Source organism: Pyrus communis, chromosome 13 (genome assembly GCF_041283825.1).
Source record: "Pyrus communis isolate YQ-2024b chromosome 13, ASM4128382v1, whole genome shotgun sequence".
Taxonomy (NCBI): domain Eukaryota; kingdom Viridiplantae; phylum Streptophyta; class Magnoliopsida; order Rosales; family Rosaceae; genus Pyrus; species Pyrus communis.
Genome location: NC_142577.1, coordinates 20,993,827 through 21,008,241, shown reverse-complemented (window position 1 = coordinate 21,008,241; position 14,415 = coordinate 20,993,827). Strand labels below are relative to the sequence as shown.

At 36.3% G+C, this 14,415-nt stretch overlaps 1 protein-coding gene across 1 annotated transcript; it reads left to right on the top strand.

Annotated features, from left to right (window-relative positions):
- Positions 1–2,959: 2,959 nt before the first annotated feature.
- On the top strand, positions 2,960–5,466 carry LOC148691930 (uncharacterized). Its single transcript, XM_088683451.1, has 4 exons — positions 2,960–3,310; positions 3,929–4,090; positions 4,369–5,064; positions 5,125–5,466. The coding sequence occupies exons 1-4, from the start codon at positions 2,960–2,962 to the stop codon at positions 5,464–5,466; spliced, it is 1,551 nt and encodes a 516-aa protein (XP_088539577.1).
- Positions 5,467–14,415: the final 8,949 nt, after the last annotated feature.

Below are 14,415 nucleotides of genomic sequence, written 5' to 3'. Positions count from 1 at the left end.
TCCACCAACACTTCTCTCAAATCTGCCATGGATGCTCATCTCATTGCCTTGGAATCCTACATCGATGCTTGTTTCACCTCGTTGGAATCGACCATCGCCGTTGCTCTGTCTGGTCAAACTATGGGTATGGATGCTAAATTGGCTGTGGGATTTGAACAATTCTGATGCGAACTCGCTTTCACCGGTAAGGGGACTTCTTCTGTGGATACTCATCCTCCGAATGCCGAACCAGTGCCTCTTCCTCCGATCTTTGCTGAGGACGCCGATCCTCGAAGCCTGGGTACTCCTCTTCATCATCAATGTGAAAATTTCGACGGCAAAGGGTTCACCCCTCGACCCTAGTGGCAACAACACGTGGATTTCCCGCGCTTCAGTGAAGGTGATGACCCACTCGCCTGGATCTATAAGCCGGAGCAATATTTCACTTATTATTCTGTCCCTGAACATCAGCGAGTTGTCACAGCTTCCTTTTACTTGGACAATGAAGCCTTCCATTGGTTTCATTGGATGGATTGCCTCCATGCTACACCGACCTGGAGTGATTTCATTAAGGCTCTTTGCCAAGAATTTGGCCCTTCTAAGTTTGAAGATTGCACTAAGTTATTATTCAAACTCCCCCAAACAAGTACCTTGAAGGATTGCATCCTTAAATTTCGTAAGCTTGCTACTCGTTCCTCTGATGTTGGTCCTATGTTATTGCATAGTTGTTTCTTGGGTGGGTTGAAGAAGGAAATCAAGCATGAGGTTAAGTTGTTTAGACCTATTTCTATGCATAAGGCGATTGTTTTACCTGTGCAAGTTGATCATAAATTTAGTGATAATAGAAAAAACTAACTCTCGAGTAGCACTAGCTTCAAAACCTTTAGTCCCTCCAGTGACCATTGTTTTCCCAAATAGACCCAAAGTGGGGACTCTCCGTTGTAAAAAAAACTAGGTAAATCTCAGTTTACTACTCTCAAGTTTCATGGTTTTCAACATTTGATACATGAAGTTTTTTTTCATTCCAGAGTCATACCTAAAAAGTTAATTTTGGGATAGTCTCATACATTCGTTAGTCTGGCTGTTAAGCCTACCGTTAACTGATGATGTGGTACCCATGTGGACAATGACTGGGCATCACGTGTCATTAAGGGGTCCACGTGATCATTTAAAATTTTCAAAAAAAAAAAATCCCTTTTGTTACTCATCTTCCTCCCAGAGGAAGTTCGATCCGCCTATCCGTCCTAAATCCCCTCCTCCTTTCCCTCCTCCACATCCCACCCAACCTTCATCTTCTACTTCACCCTTCGGCCACCTCTTCTTCCTGATTAGCCGGACCCACCTTTCTTCATCAAATCACCACCGTGAGCATCTAATTAGCCTTCCCCATCGTCAAATCGCTGCGAGCGTCCAATCGCCAAACCCACATTTCTCATCGTCAACGCTGACAGATCTACGGTCACATTTAAGGGCGAGCTTGGTGACGGCACAGCAGAGCACACGACCGTCGCAGCAGAACTCCAAACTAAATGGGGGTGCTCAGAGAGGTGGCGGTGTCCTTTACTGTGCCAATGAGACAACATTGTGCTAGGCTTGCAACGAGAAGGTTCACAAAGTGAACAAGCCCATGAGTTCTTCTATTTTCCCATATGCCCAATTTTGAGTTATGATTTGCAGAAGTTATTGGGTAATTGAATTTTGTTTGAATTTTTTAGTTTGATTTTGCAGGTGGCAGTTGGGTAATTGGGTTTTGCTTGAATTTTTCAATTTGAAGTAGGATTTGCAGGAGGCAGTTGTGCAGCCTAGAAGATTTAGCTTTTGGTAATTTTAATTTTGGATTCCGACAATTGGGTTTTGCTTTTGTAATCAAATTATTGGATGTTCTTGAAGGAGATCCAGAGTTTGTGTAAGAACTCTTCGTGGTCTCCGTCGATTTTGAGGTATTTGCCAGAGGGTGAGGTAGGAGAGGAAGGTTGGGTAGGACACTGAGGAGAGAAGGGAAGATGGGATTGGGGACGGATGGACGGATCGAACTTCCTATGGGAAGAAGATGAGTAACAAAAAGGATTTTTTTTTATTTTTTATTTTTAAAAATTTTTTTTTGCACGTTATAAATTTTTTTAAAATTTTTTTTAATTTTTAATGATCATATGGACCCCTTAATGACACGTGGCGCGCAGTCATTGTCCACATGGGTGCCATGTCATTAGTTAACGGGAGATTTAACAGCTAGACTAATGGATGTATAAGATTGTTCCAAAATTAACACTTTAGGTTTGACTTTGGGACGAAAAAATTCATGTACAAAATGTTGAAAACCATGAAACTTGAGGGTAGTAAACTGAGATTTACCCAAAAAACTAACCCCAGATGAAATCCAACACAAGAATGAACGGGGGGAGTGTTGGTTTTGTGAAGATAAGTGGGTTAGAGGTTATAAGTGTCCCCATAAACAACTGTTAATGCTTGATGTGCTAGACTTAGATGGTCCTGAAGTTCTTGAGGAAAATAAGGGGATAAGGATGAATTACCTCTGGAGTTGCAGCACATGGAGCTGAGTGAATGTGCTTATTTTGGGAGGCAAACAACCAATCCAAACAATGAAGATTGAGGGTTTTGTGAAAAATCAACATGTGAGAATTTGTTAGACTCTGGAAGTACTTATAACTTCATAGATTCTAGGCTACTCAAGAACTGGGGTTGGTCAGTCAACAACATTGAGGTTTTTGAAGTGATTATAGCTAATAGGGGCCATCTTAAAGGATTGCAAGGCAATACCACTAAAGATTGGGGGTTATGAGTGCACCATTGATTTGTTCCCTTTTCATTGGGAGGATGTGACTTGGTCTTGGGAGTACAATGGCTCTCTACTGTTAGTCCGGTTCTGTGGGACTTCTAATTGATGACTATGAAGTTCTCAAAAGGAGGGATAACACACAAGTTGGTTCATAACGTTGTCAAGCAACCATTAGTACATGAGATGTCTTTTCAGCAACTAGACAAAAAGTTTTGCAACTCTAATGTCGGCATGTTACTTTACTCGATGAACAAGGAGAAATTAGAGGCCTCCAACCTTACTCCACAACAGTTAACAAAGTTACAAGAGGTCTTGAAAGACTTTGAAGAGGTCTTTGTGATTCTTTCCAAGCTACCCCATTCGAGAAGCCATGACTACCAGATTCCACTGGCGCCAAGAGCACAACCACCCAATATAAGGCCATACTATTATGGACCTTTGCAAAAGACAGAAATCGAGAAGGCTATCTATGAACTATTGGAGGCTGGTTTTATCAGACCAAGCCACATTTCATTTTCCTTTCCAGTGTTATTGGTTAGGAAGAAAAAAGGAACGTAGAGAATGTGCATGGATTATAGAGAACTAAATCCTCTAACTATCAAAGAGAGGTATTTATACCACTCATTAATGACCTATTGGATGAGCTCTTTGGTGCTTGTTTCTTTTCCAAATTAGATCTTAGGTCCGGTTATCTCTAAATTTGAATGCACCTAAATGATATTGCTAAGACTTCATTTCAAACCCACGAGGGCCATTATGAGTTTTTGGTGATGCCATTTGGCCTCACCAATGCTCCGACCACATTTCAAAGCCTAATGAATGACATCTTCAAGGCCTATTTCAGGAAATTTGTTTTGGTGTTTTCCAATGACATTCTTATCTATAGTAAGACCTGGGAAGACCATGTATGCCATTTGAGAAAGGCTTTTGAAATATTGCAGCAGAACCAACTATTTGTGAAGAAATCTAAATGTGCCTTGGGGCAAAGTTTTGTGGAATACTTGGAACAGATTGTCTCCAATAAGGGTGTTGCAGCTAATCCATCCAAAATATAAGCAATCCTAGATTGGCTCATCCCTGCAAATGTAAAACAGTTAAGAGGGTCTTAGGACTTACTGGATATTACAGAAAGTTTGTTCCTAACTGTGGTAGCATTTGTCAGCCCTTTACCAATTGACCAAGAATGACATCTTTGGGTGGAGTCTAGCAGCTACCAAGGACTTTCAAACTCTGAAGAAGATAATGGCATCACCACAAATATTAGCACTACCAGATTTTTCAACACCATTTAAGCTGAAATGTGCTGCATTTGGGGTAGGTATTGGTGCAATTTTGAAGTAGAAAAGGGAAACCCATAGCATTTGCTAGTCAACACTTGGGACATAGAAACCAAGCTTTATCCACTTATGAAAAGGAGTTAATTGCTATTGTTTTTGCTGTGAAGAAATGGCAAACTTATTTGTAGGGAAGATACTTTGTCATCAAAACTAATCACCATAATTTAAAGTACTTCCTAAACCACAGAGCCAATACCTTTTTTCAATAAAAATGGTCTTCAAATTAATGGGTATGACTATGAGATACAATATAAGCATGGGAGGGATAATATTGTTGCTGATGCTCTTTCCAGGGAATTTGAACCTCATAATCAAATAGAAGGGACATTTAATCAAGTGGAGATGATTGAGAGCTTAGCAGTTATATACCCTTACTTTGGTTGGCTGGATGAACAAAGAAAGGAAGTGGAACAAGATAAATGGATTACACAGAAGATTAAAGAGGTGCAGGAGACAGCTTTTTCAAGTACACCAGTTCCTGGTTCCAATGCATCTAAGTTCAGTATTGACAATGGATTCTTGAAGTATAAAGCTCGAATTGTCATCAACCCTACATCCCATTGGAGATTTAAAATTATAGAAGAACACCATTCTACTCATGCAGCAGGTCACAAGGAATTCTCAATAGGGTTTTATTGGTCTGGAATGAAAGGTGATGTGAAACAGTTTGTGAATGAATGCCAAGTTCGTCAATTGCATAAATATGAAACCATGGCACCTCCAGAGTTGTTACAGCTTCTTCCCATTCCTCAAAAGGTATGGTCTGAAATCAGTATGGATTTTAGTGATGGATCGCCCAATTGTAGAGGAAAATCTGTGATCTTTGTGGTAGTGGATAGGTTCATCAAGTATGCACACTTCATTGCATTGTCTCATCCTTACAATGCTGCCTCTGTGGCTCAAACATTTATGGACCATATATTAAAATTGCATGGCATGCCCATCAACATTGTGAGTGACAGAGATCCTATATTTCTTAGCAACTTATGGAGAGAATTTTTCAAATTGTAGGGTTCCACTTTGAGTATTAGCTCTGGCTATCACCCACAGTCAGATGGGCAAACTGAGGTGCTAAACAGATGCCTAGAGACTTATTTGAGATGTTTTGTTGGAACACAACCTAAGGGATGGGTTATATGGTTGGCTTGGGCAGAGTGGAATTACAACACCTCCTATCATACCTTCACTAAGTTCACACCTTTTGAATTAGTTAAGTTCACACCTTTTGAATTAGTTTATGGATACCCTCTCCCTTATGTTGCTTCTTATGGATTGAGATCAGCTAAATTGGATGATGTGGAGCAAAACCTGCTGGAAAGGGATAAAATGTTGTCCATTCTCAAATCCAATTGAGTCCTAGCTCAAAACAAGATGAAGGTTTAAGTAGACAAACATAAAACTGAGAGAGTGTTTGCAGTGGGTGATTTGGTGTATCTCAAATTAGTCCCTTATTAGCTGCAATCACTTAATACACATTCTCATCACAAACTGCTTCCAAGGTTCTATGGACCTTTTGAGGTGCTGTAAAGAGTGGGAAAAGTAGCATACAAGCTCAAATTGTTGGCCACCACAAAAATACATCCTATATTCATGTGAGTTGCTTAAAGAAACACCTCGAGCCACAAGTGATACCTGCCTCAGTTCTTCCAGATGTGAGTGATGATGGTGTGCTAATGGAAAACACTATAACTGTGCTGACTTGAAGGCTCAACAAGAATGAAATATTGCTGGAGTTCAAGTGTTAGTTCATTGGGAAGGTTACACCCCAAAAGATGCTACTTGGGAGGATTATGACACTTTTGTAACTAGATTTCCTGATTTTAAATTTGAAAAACCTAGTGGATAAGGTTTTTGTTTGAGGAAGGGGTAATGTTATGATTTATGATTAGCTTAATCACAATCAGGAATTAGTTAGTTCAAGTGAGACTTTTATTAAGAGAATAATTAGTTAAGTGGGTTTACTGCCATCTGGCAAGCGATGTAAGGGGAATATATATGTACACGCCTTTGGTGTGAGAGCAGCAACGGTCATTTTGAATTAAAATATCATTTTACAAAAACAATCAGGAGCTTAACTCTTCTTTCTCTCTTCCTTCCTATTCCTCCATTGTTGCCCCTATTCCTCCATTGTTGCCCATTACTTGCAGGTTGAGTAAAGATCCAAGATTGGATCATAACACATGGGTCACATCAATCCGAATTACATAAGCTTTTCAAGCAAGCACCCCGAAATATGATACCAAATTGAAGTTTGAACCCTATCAATGTAAGCCAAATTGTGGACATGCACGCTTAGCCCATTTATCTTTTCTTTTTTTTTTTTTTTTTTTTAGAGTAACTTTTAGAATTTTACTTTAGAGCACTGCTTGATGGGGTTCGAGTAAAGGAATGAAGATCTCGAGAATTCTTTAATCGTGTTCATTTATTATACATTGTGCGGTAAGAAATCATTTTAAATTTTTTATTTAAAATTAAACACAAATAGTACCTGATGAAAACTAACCGTACGATTTACGATAAACGGACACGATTAGAGGATCCCCTGGATCCTCACAAAGAGGATCCAGAGAAGATCCTCATTCCAAGTAAAGTACTCAAACACTAGAAAATTATTGCTAAAACAGTTCAAAACACTTCAAAGAATTAAATAAAGGTTTTCTTTGAAAATATTCTCAAATGTACGTACGAGCATCTTTAATAGACTCTCTTAATGAGTTCCCTAGCTAAATTTTAGAAACGATTTGAAAAAATTATCTCCACACATTTCTTATCTATCTCCTAAGATAAGAATTCTCTACATAGCCCCAAGAAAAGCATCATTAGTCATTAGCGATGTGTTTGGGTTAATATTTAGCAGTTAGGTTTACAAGTGACAAGGTCCAAGGATGCCAGATTAAATGAAGACTTGCCCGAGGCCCAGTCGACCAGTGGGGAACAAATTAGCGCCTCCTCAATTAAAACATAGGCTATATGCCTATGATTGAAATGACAGATGACAAAGACCAACCCACTATCAGCCAAAAAGCACTTTCTAGTGGCAATACAAGTAAATAGCTGATGACTCACTGATAGGAGCATATTCATGCGACTTAAATGGCTTGTTCTCGTGCATTTACGTTATGTTTCTTTAGTTATTTTAGTCCTTTAAGCTATTTTCGTGTGTTTGTAGGTCCAAAGGGCTAAAGGAGCAAAAAGATGCATTTTGGATACTTTTGGAGCACTTTTGGGCTAAGGATGGATAATTTATGCTTGGCGCCAAAATGTTGGACGAAATTGAAGACCAAAGTGTTGGAACCTTGTTCCCTTTAGTTTTAGGACATTTAAACCTTTCCATTTCCCTTATGCCGTGCATCTCCACCTTTCTCCCAAAACCATACACATGCATTCATTATTCATTCCCTCACATGCTTCCATCACTTATCATAATCACTTATCATTCATCAAACACATGCATTCACATGTTTTCACAATCCAACTCACATGCACATTCATCCACCTTTCTCCCTAAAACCGTGCACATGCAAACACATTCACCCACATGCACCCTTTATTCTTTCATCATTCCATCCACTCATTCATCAAACCACTCCCATCCATTTCATCATTGCAAACATTCAAACAAACATCACTCATTGCCGTGGCCTCCCTTTGCATTCACATGCATCTCACTTCATCATTTCAGCCACAAAACCACTCCACATGCACCATTCAAACATACACCACCAGAAATCATCATTGCCGTGGCTCTCCCTCCACTTTCCAGCATCCCATTCCCTTCATAAATAATTCACATGCATTCCCTTCATAAATAATTCACATGCATTCACTTCATCATTGCAGCCACATTTCCACTCACATCATCACTCTAGTTTTAATTCACATGCATTTCAGATTGCATTCCATTCATTCCACCCTTTAATCACATGCACAATCCACTCCACAAACATCCCATGCCGTGCACATTCATACACTTTCACATGCATCTTGGCAGATTTCACATGCACACACAAGCATTGCTAACATGCAACCTAGCTGTCATGTTCCCCCCCATTTCACCTATAAATACTCATTCATTCATTCTCATTCATTCACAATTCATTTCACAACAGAAATTGGTCCCTTGGGGCCATGCCCTTCACAAAGTCCATCCATTCCATTCATACACTTCATCCATTGCAGAAATGTAGACCATAAACCCCCCTTTTGTGCCGTGACTCTCCCTTACAATCCAAACATCATCCTTCCATTTCCATAATTCCCCAATCCATTCAACACACCAACAACATCCCTTAGACCTTGTGCTACGACGAAAAGGAAAATAAGAGGGCCTAAACGTTCATACAATTCAAGTTTGAGTTGTTGGAATGTTTAGGTGTTTCTTTGATTCTACATCAGTTTTGCTTCAAGGGTTCTTTCTTCTTATTTATTCTATGTTCATTCATGTTTTATATTTTTATGTTAAATCCATTGCAAACATGAATTGTAACTAATCCTCCTCTAGGGATTCGATGTAGCCTTGCAAAGTTTGCCATGTAGTTAATTCGGGATTCTCATTTAATCTATCTATTTCTTGCTTCATTCTCCGATTTAATTGTGACTTAGTGTGTTAATTTTAGTGCTTGATCATCATTTGAATTAACCACAGGTTGTTTAGCCAAGATTAAAGCACACATCATGCATAATCTTGGTGGATATGTGAATGAATGAAGGGAATGTTTTGCAAACATCCTGCCGAGTGTTCCCTTTGGTTTTGTGAAAGTTTCTTATGCAATACATAGTCTTGATTAGGAACCAAAGTTGCACATCACAATTAGGCTCATAATTAGAGACATTTGATCAAATCCACACATCATATGGCTGATCATATCTAAGTGAAACAAACCCAAGAAATAAGTAGAGGGATGAGTATAATCTGACTTAACAAGCATGGACTTGGCTTAGCAATGGTGAAATCGAATCTCTAGCTTCATCTTCATTGGTACTATCTTATTTTATTAGTTGTTGATTCATTCATCTTGTGTTTACTTCATTTCCTTATGCTTTAATTTACAATCTGTTTGTTTCCAAGTTTCTGTTTTTATTTCAAGTTTCATTCAAAACCAATCCCCCATTTCTTTTAAAGTGTTAGATTAGTTAGAAATACATTTAGTTTGTGTTTATAAGTTTTTCGATTCATTTTGTTTCCCAAATTCGTCCAAAGTACTCAAGGTGCTCAAAACTGCCCAGAAAGTGATTTTTAGGCAGTTTTGAGTGTTTTGGTGCTATTTTGAGTTTTTTTGGTTTGTTTTAGTGTTTTAAAGTTTAGTTTTGCATTCCTTGAGTCTAGTATAGTGTTTCATATTGTTATTTTACGTTTTTGAGTCAAATCCAAGTGGTTAACAATCCCTCCTAATCCCCGGTCTAGAACGATCCCTACTTATACATATACTACAATTTGACGAAAAGAGGGTTTAATTTGTGTGCGTATAATTCTCGCATCACTCACTACCCTCCAAGAGCTTTCAGACAAGAACAAAGCCCATACAGTAAGGCTAAGTTGCCTATAAAAGGGGAAGCAAGCATCAGAGACAAGGACACTCAACCAATACATACAAACTCTGCTCTCAAGCTAGTTCATACCTCGAAAAGCTGAAACTTGTCCAAATTCAGTCATTTTAGCCCTAGTTCCTTGGAAAAGCTACCATTTTGTCTACTGTAAAAGCTTTACTACCTTTCCTTAGTATTGTAGTATCGATTCCCTCGTGTAGAACCTAGTTGTCTACCACCTCTTTTAGCATACAAACCTCTATAAACATAAAGAGAAGTCACAGCAAGACCTTCAAACTTGTCCGAGAAGGTGAAATCTTGCCCAAGCCTCTTTGTATGTACTTGTATTTAGTAGATCTGTCATTTTACATGCTTTTCATTATGTATTCAAGTCATTATCAACTGTTTTCTACTTAAGAAGTCTCATTCACGTTTGAATCTGCTTCCATTAAAAACAAACTGTGTTCAAGGAAATGGTTAAAAGGGTCCTAAACTCCCTTCATGTTGAACATAGAAGATTATAGACTAAAAGTTCTTGTTTACAAGGAAAGAAAAAGAACTTAATGTAGACTTAACAAATTTGTGACAATCCTTTGACAACAAGAAGTTTAAAGTAACTTGGGCCACAAGTAATTGACTTAAATCATATTTGTTCAACATCCGTTATACTGAGATAACAGTGGCATGCCTAGCACTTTGTTAGTTTTGATTGCGAGCCTCAAGGCCTACACCAAAGGCCTTACAAAGGCACATTTCAAACTAACTTTGAACTCTTCTTGCAGTTTAACAAACAACAAAAACTTGACCAACAACCAACCAAGTGCCACCACCCTTGTGGAGCTGTGCGAGGGGAAATCATTTAGCCTAAACACGATGCTTTTAATTTGTAGTGCATTCCTAGCAAATTTGGTTAAACTTCCACCGAGCTTTAAAGTCCCCCATGCAAACATAAAGTTAACATAATATCATAATCAACTAGTTTTTAGTTTAAAGATATAATTCTCTTAACTTGATTTTGTTGAACGAGACTTTGTGTTTATTTCAGTGTTCTAAAAAGAGGGCTAGGCGGCGCCTAGGACCTGGGCGTCCAGCTGCAGCCGCGATTATTCCAAAAATGTTGAAGAAATCAACAAGGGTATTAGGCGGCGCCTAGGCGGTTCTGTTAAAAATACACACACACACACACACACACACACACACACACACACACACACATATCGTTGTTTCACAACATCACCTAAAAGAGTTCACATAATATTGAAGAGAGAGAGAGAGCATCAGGGAAGAGAGAGCGATGCTGAATTAGAAAAACAGATCTGCAATTGCAGGGATAAACAAGAAATTGACTTGGATAGTTGGGATTCCTTCGACCGAGCATGCAATTTTCTTCGATGCGCTTGAGGTTTTGGGAAATTTTACAAACGAAAAAGAAGATGGGCAGAGCAGGGAAATTTTACAAAGAAGAAGATGGGCGGAGCAATTGAAGGCGAGGAAGAGGAAGCGGAAGAGATAAAGGCCTTTGCGTTTTCCAAGGGCTCAATAACCCATCCCCTCTCTTTGACGGTTTGATCGGTGTTCATTTCACTATTAATTACCCACCTTTACCTTTAGTCTCCAATTAATTACCCACTACCCACTGCTAACTTATAATTATAATAAAATAAAATAAAATAAAATAAAAATATAATTTTTTTGTAAATGTCAATATGCATTTATTTACAAGATATATAAGAAAATTACCTAAATCCGCGTAGGCCGCCTAGGCGCTCGCCTAGCCGTCTAAGCACTAGGCGCCAAGCCGCCGCCCGACTAGCGCCTAACGTTTTTTAGAACTTTGCTTTATTTCACACGATTGCAAATGTTATCATATTATAAAAGTTTCTTCGTAAGTACCTGTAAAAAACTTGAGTGAAAATTTTGCTTAAATGTTTATCATCTCTTTCTAACCCATCTCTCCAATTAATGAATTATCGACTAACATTTTACACCAAAAAAAAATTACAAGTTCGAAGCACCCTTCCTCTTTTCTCATTGTATTCTGGAACATTCCACCAAAACAATATGAACAACAAAAATATGCACGTGTACTTCACGTGCCAAAATTTTCACAATGCATGCTATATGTGTTTGTGTGTGTATATATATATAATGCAAGGATAAGGACCCCTTCCTGCCATGATCTGTTTTCTATCGGAAAACGCACGGCATTTCGTTCGAGCACGTTAGCGCACGTCTAATTAATTACATGTGATATATGCAGAGGGTCATTTTCTTCAAATCAAACGTGCGCATAACTTTGATCTTACGTAACATATATTAATAATAAAATGGGGCGTTTTGATATAGGTTTTTTAGTTTTTTATATTAAACGTACATTTTTTTTGAAAATTTGATCAAACAATTTTTAAAAATTTTGGTTATTAATTTCAGTTTTTCACATAAGTTCAATTTTGTTTAGAATTTTAGTTTTTCACGACTTCTCCTGGACATTTCGTTTTTCTTTTCTTTTCTTTTCCTATTATCCCTATATTTATGCATTTATTATCCATCTCTATGCATTTTTTTTATTGTTTGTCATATTTTTTACTTTTTTTGTGAATATAGTAGAATATTTATAAATTAAAAAAAAAAAGGGAAAATTAGAATGCCCTACATCTTTTCTATAGTTGTTAGATTAAACATTCATCCCTTTTAAAGATTTGATTAAGGTGCTTTGATCAATTGCCACCTTAATAATTTTTTTATTTATTTAATTTCCTTGTCATTAATTTAAATGCATTTATATAGAGGCATAAGGTAGCTTAGCAACTAATTACCTATAATATAGGAATTTAATTTTGAATCCCCTTCTACGCATTAAATGATATTTTTAAAATAAAATAAAATAAAAAATTAATTAACTAATTCCTCATTTCCTTATTATCATTATTTAAAAAAAATTATCTTTCTATTAAAAATGTCTCAATAAAAAGTCTTCAATACATATTTTTTTCATTATAGATACATAAAAAATATACTAAAAACTTATGGTACATTTAAGAACAAAAGTATCGACTTTTGGTACGTTTATATTTCAAATGTACCAAGAAACCAAATGTATCAAAAATTCAAATATACCATAAAACCAAATGTACCTATTGTTATGTAAACCTTTTGGTATGTTTAGATTTCAAATGTACAGAGAAACCAAACGTACCAAAATTTCAAATGTACCATAAAACCAAATGTGCCCATTGTCAAGTAACCCTTTTGGTACGTTTAGATTCCAAATGTACCAAAAGACCAAATGAACAAAAAAATCTCAAATGTACCACAAAACCAAATGTCTATTAGATAACCCTTTTTGATACATTTACATTCCAAATGTACCAAGAAATACAAAAAATCAAATCCACTATAAAACTAAATGTGTCCATATTATAGGTAACTAGACGTAGCTATATAATCAAACAAATCTTTATTATGTGTTGGGTCTTCTAAATAATAAAATATGACAATTTTTTTTAGGGGCGTTTTGATATAGGCCCTTTGTTTTTTTAGTTTTTAGATTAAACATACACTCCTTTTGAAAATTTGATCAAACATTTTCCTAAAATTTTGGTTATTAATTTCAGTTTTTCACGTAAGTTCAATTTTGTTTAGAATTTTAGTTTTTCACAACTTCTCCTAGACATTTCGTTTTCTTTTTATTTTTATTTTTTTTCTTTTCCTATTATCCCTATATTTATTATCCATCTCTATGCATTTTTTTATTGTTTGTTATATTTTTTTACTTTTTTCGTGAATATAGTAGAATATTTATAAAAAAAAATTGTCAGATTTTATTATTTAGAAGACCCAACACATAATAAAGATTTGTTTGATTATACAGCTACGTCTAGTTACCTATAATATGGACACATTTTGTTTTATAGTGGATTTGATTTTTTGTATTTCTCGGTACATTTGGAATGTAAATGTGCCAAAAAGGGTTATCTAATAAAGACATTTGGTTTTGTGGTACATTTGGGATTTTTTGTTCATTTGGTACATTTGGAATCTAAACGTACCAAAAGGGTTACCTGACAATGGGCACATTTGGTTTTATGGTACATTTGAAATTTTGGTACATTTGGTTTCTCTGTACATTTGAAATCTAAACGTACCAAAAGGGTTACATAACAATAGGTACATTTGGTTTTATGGTACATTTGAATTTTTGGTACATTTGGTTTCTCGGTACATTTGAAATATAAACGTACCAAAAGTCGATACTTTTGTTCTTAAATGTACCATAAGTTTTAAGTGTATTTTTTATATATCTATACGTAAAAAAAATATGTATTGAAGACTTTTTATTGAGACATTATTAATAGAAAGAGAATTTTTTTTTAAATACTAATAATAAGGAAATGAGGAATTAGTTAATTAATTTTTTATTTTATTTTATTAAAAAAATATCATTTAATGCGTAGAAGGGGATTCGAAATTAAATTCCTATATTATAGGCAATTAGTTGCTAAGTTACCTTATGCCTCTATATAAATGCATTTAAATTAATGACATGAAAATTAAATAAAAAGAAAATTATTGAGGTGGCAATTGAAAAGCATCTTAATCAAATCTTTAAAAAAGATGAATGTTTAATCTAACAATTATAAAAAAGATGTAAGGTATTCTAATTTTCCCTAATAAAATATCAGAGGGATAAAAATCCCAACTTGTTCTTCTTTTTTCTGGTTGAAAATCTCCAGATGATCCATATCATGGCTCGGCCGATCGATGTCCATATGTTAT

Bases quoted from the DNA above. Each gene is read 5' to 3' on its own strand.
- LOC148691930 (XM_088683451.1), top strand. From the start codon at position 2,960: ATGTCTTTTCAGCAACTAGACAAAAAGTTTTGCAACTCTAATGTCGGC. The intron at 3,311-3,928 runs GTTAGGAAGAAA...TAACTGTGGTAG, and splicing joins TTTCCTTTCCAGTGTTATTG to CATTTGTCAGCCCTTTACCA. The intron at 4,091-4,368 runs GTAGGTATTGGT...ATACAATATAAG, and splicing joins TGAAATGTGCTGCATTTGGG to CATGGGAGGGATAATATTGT.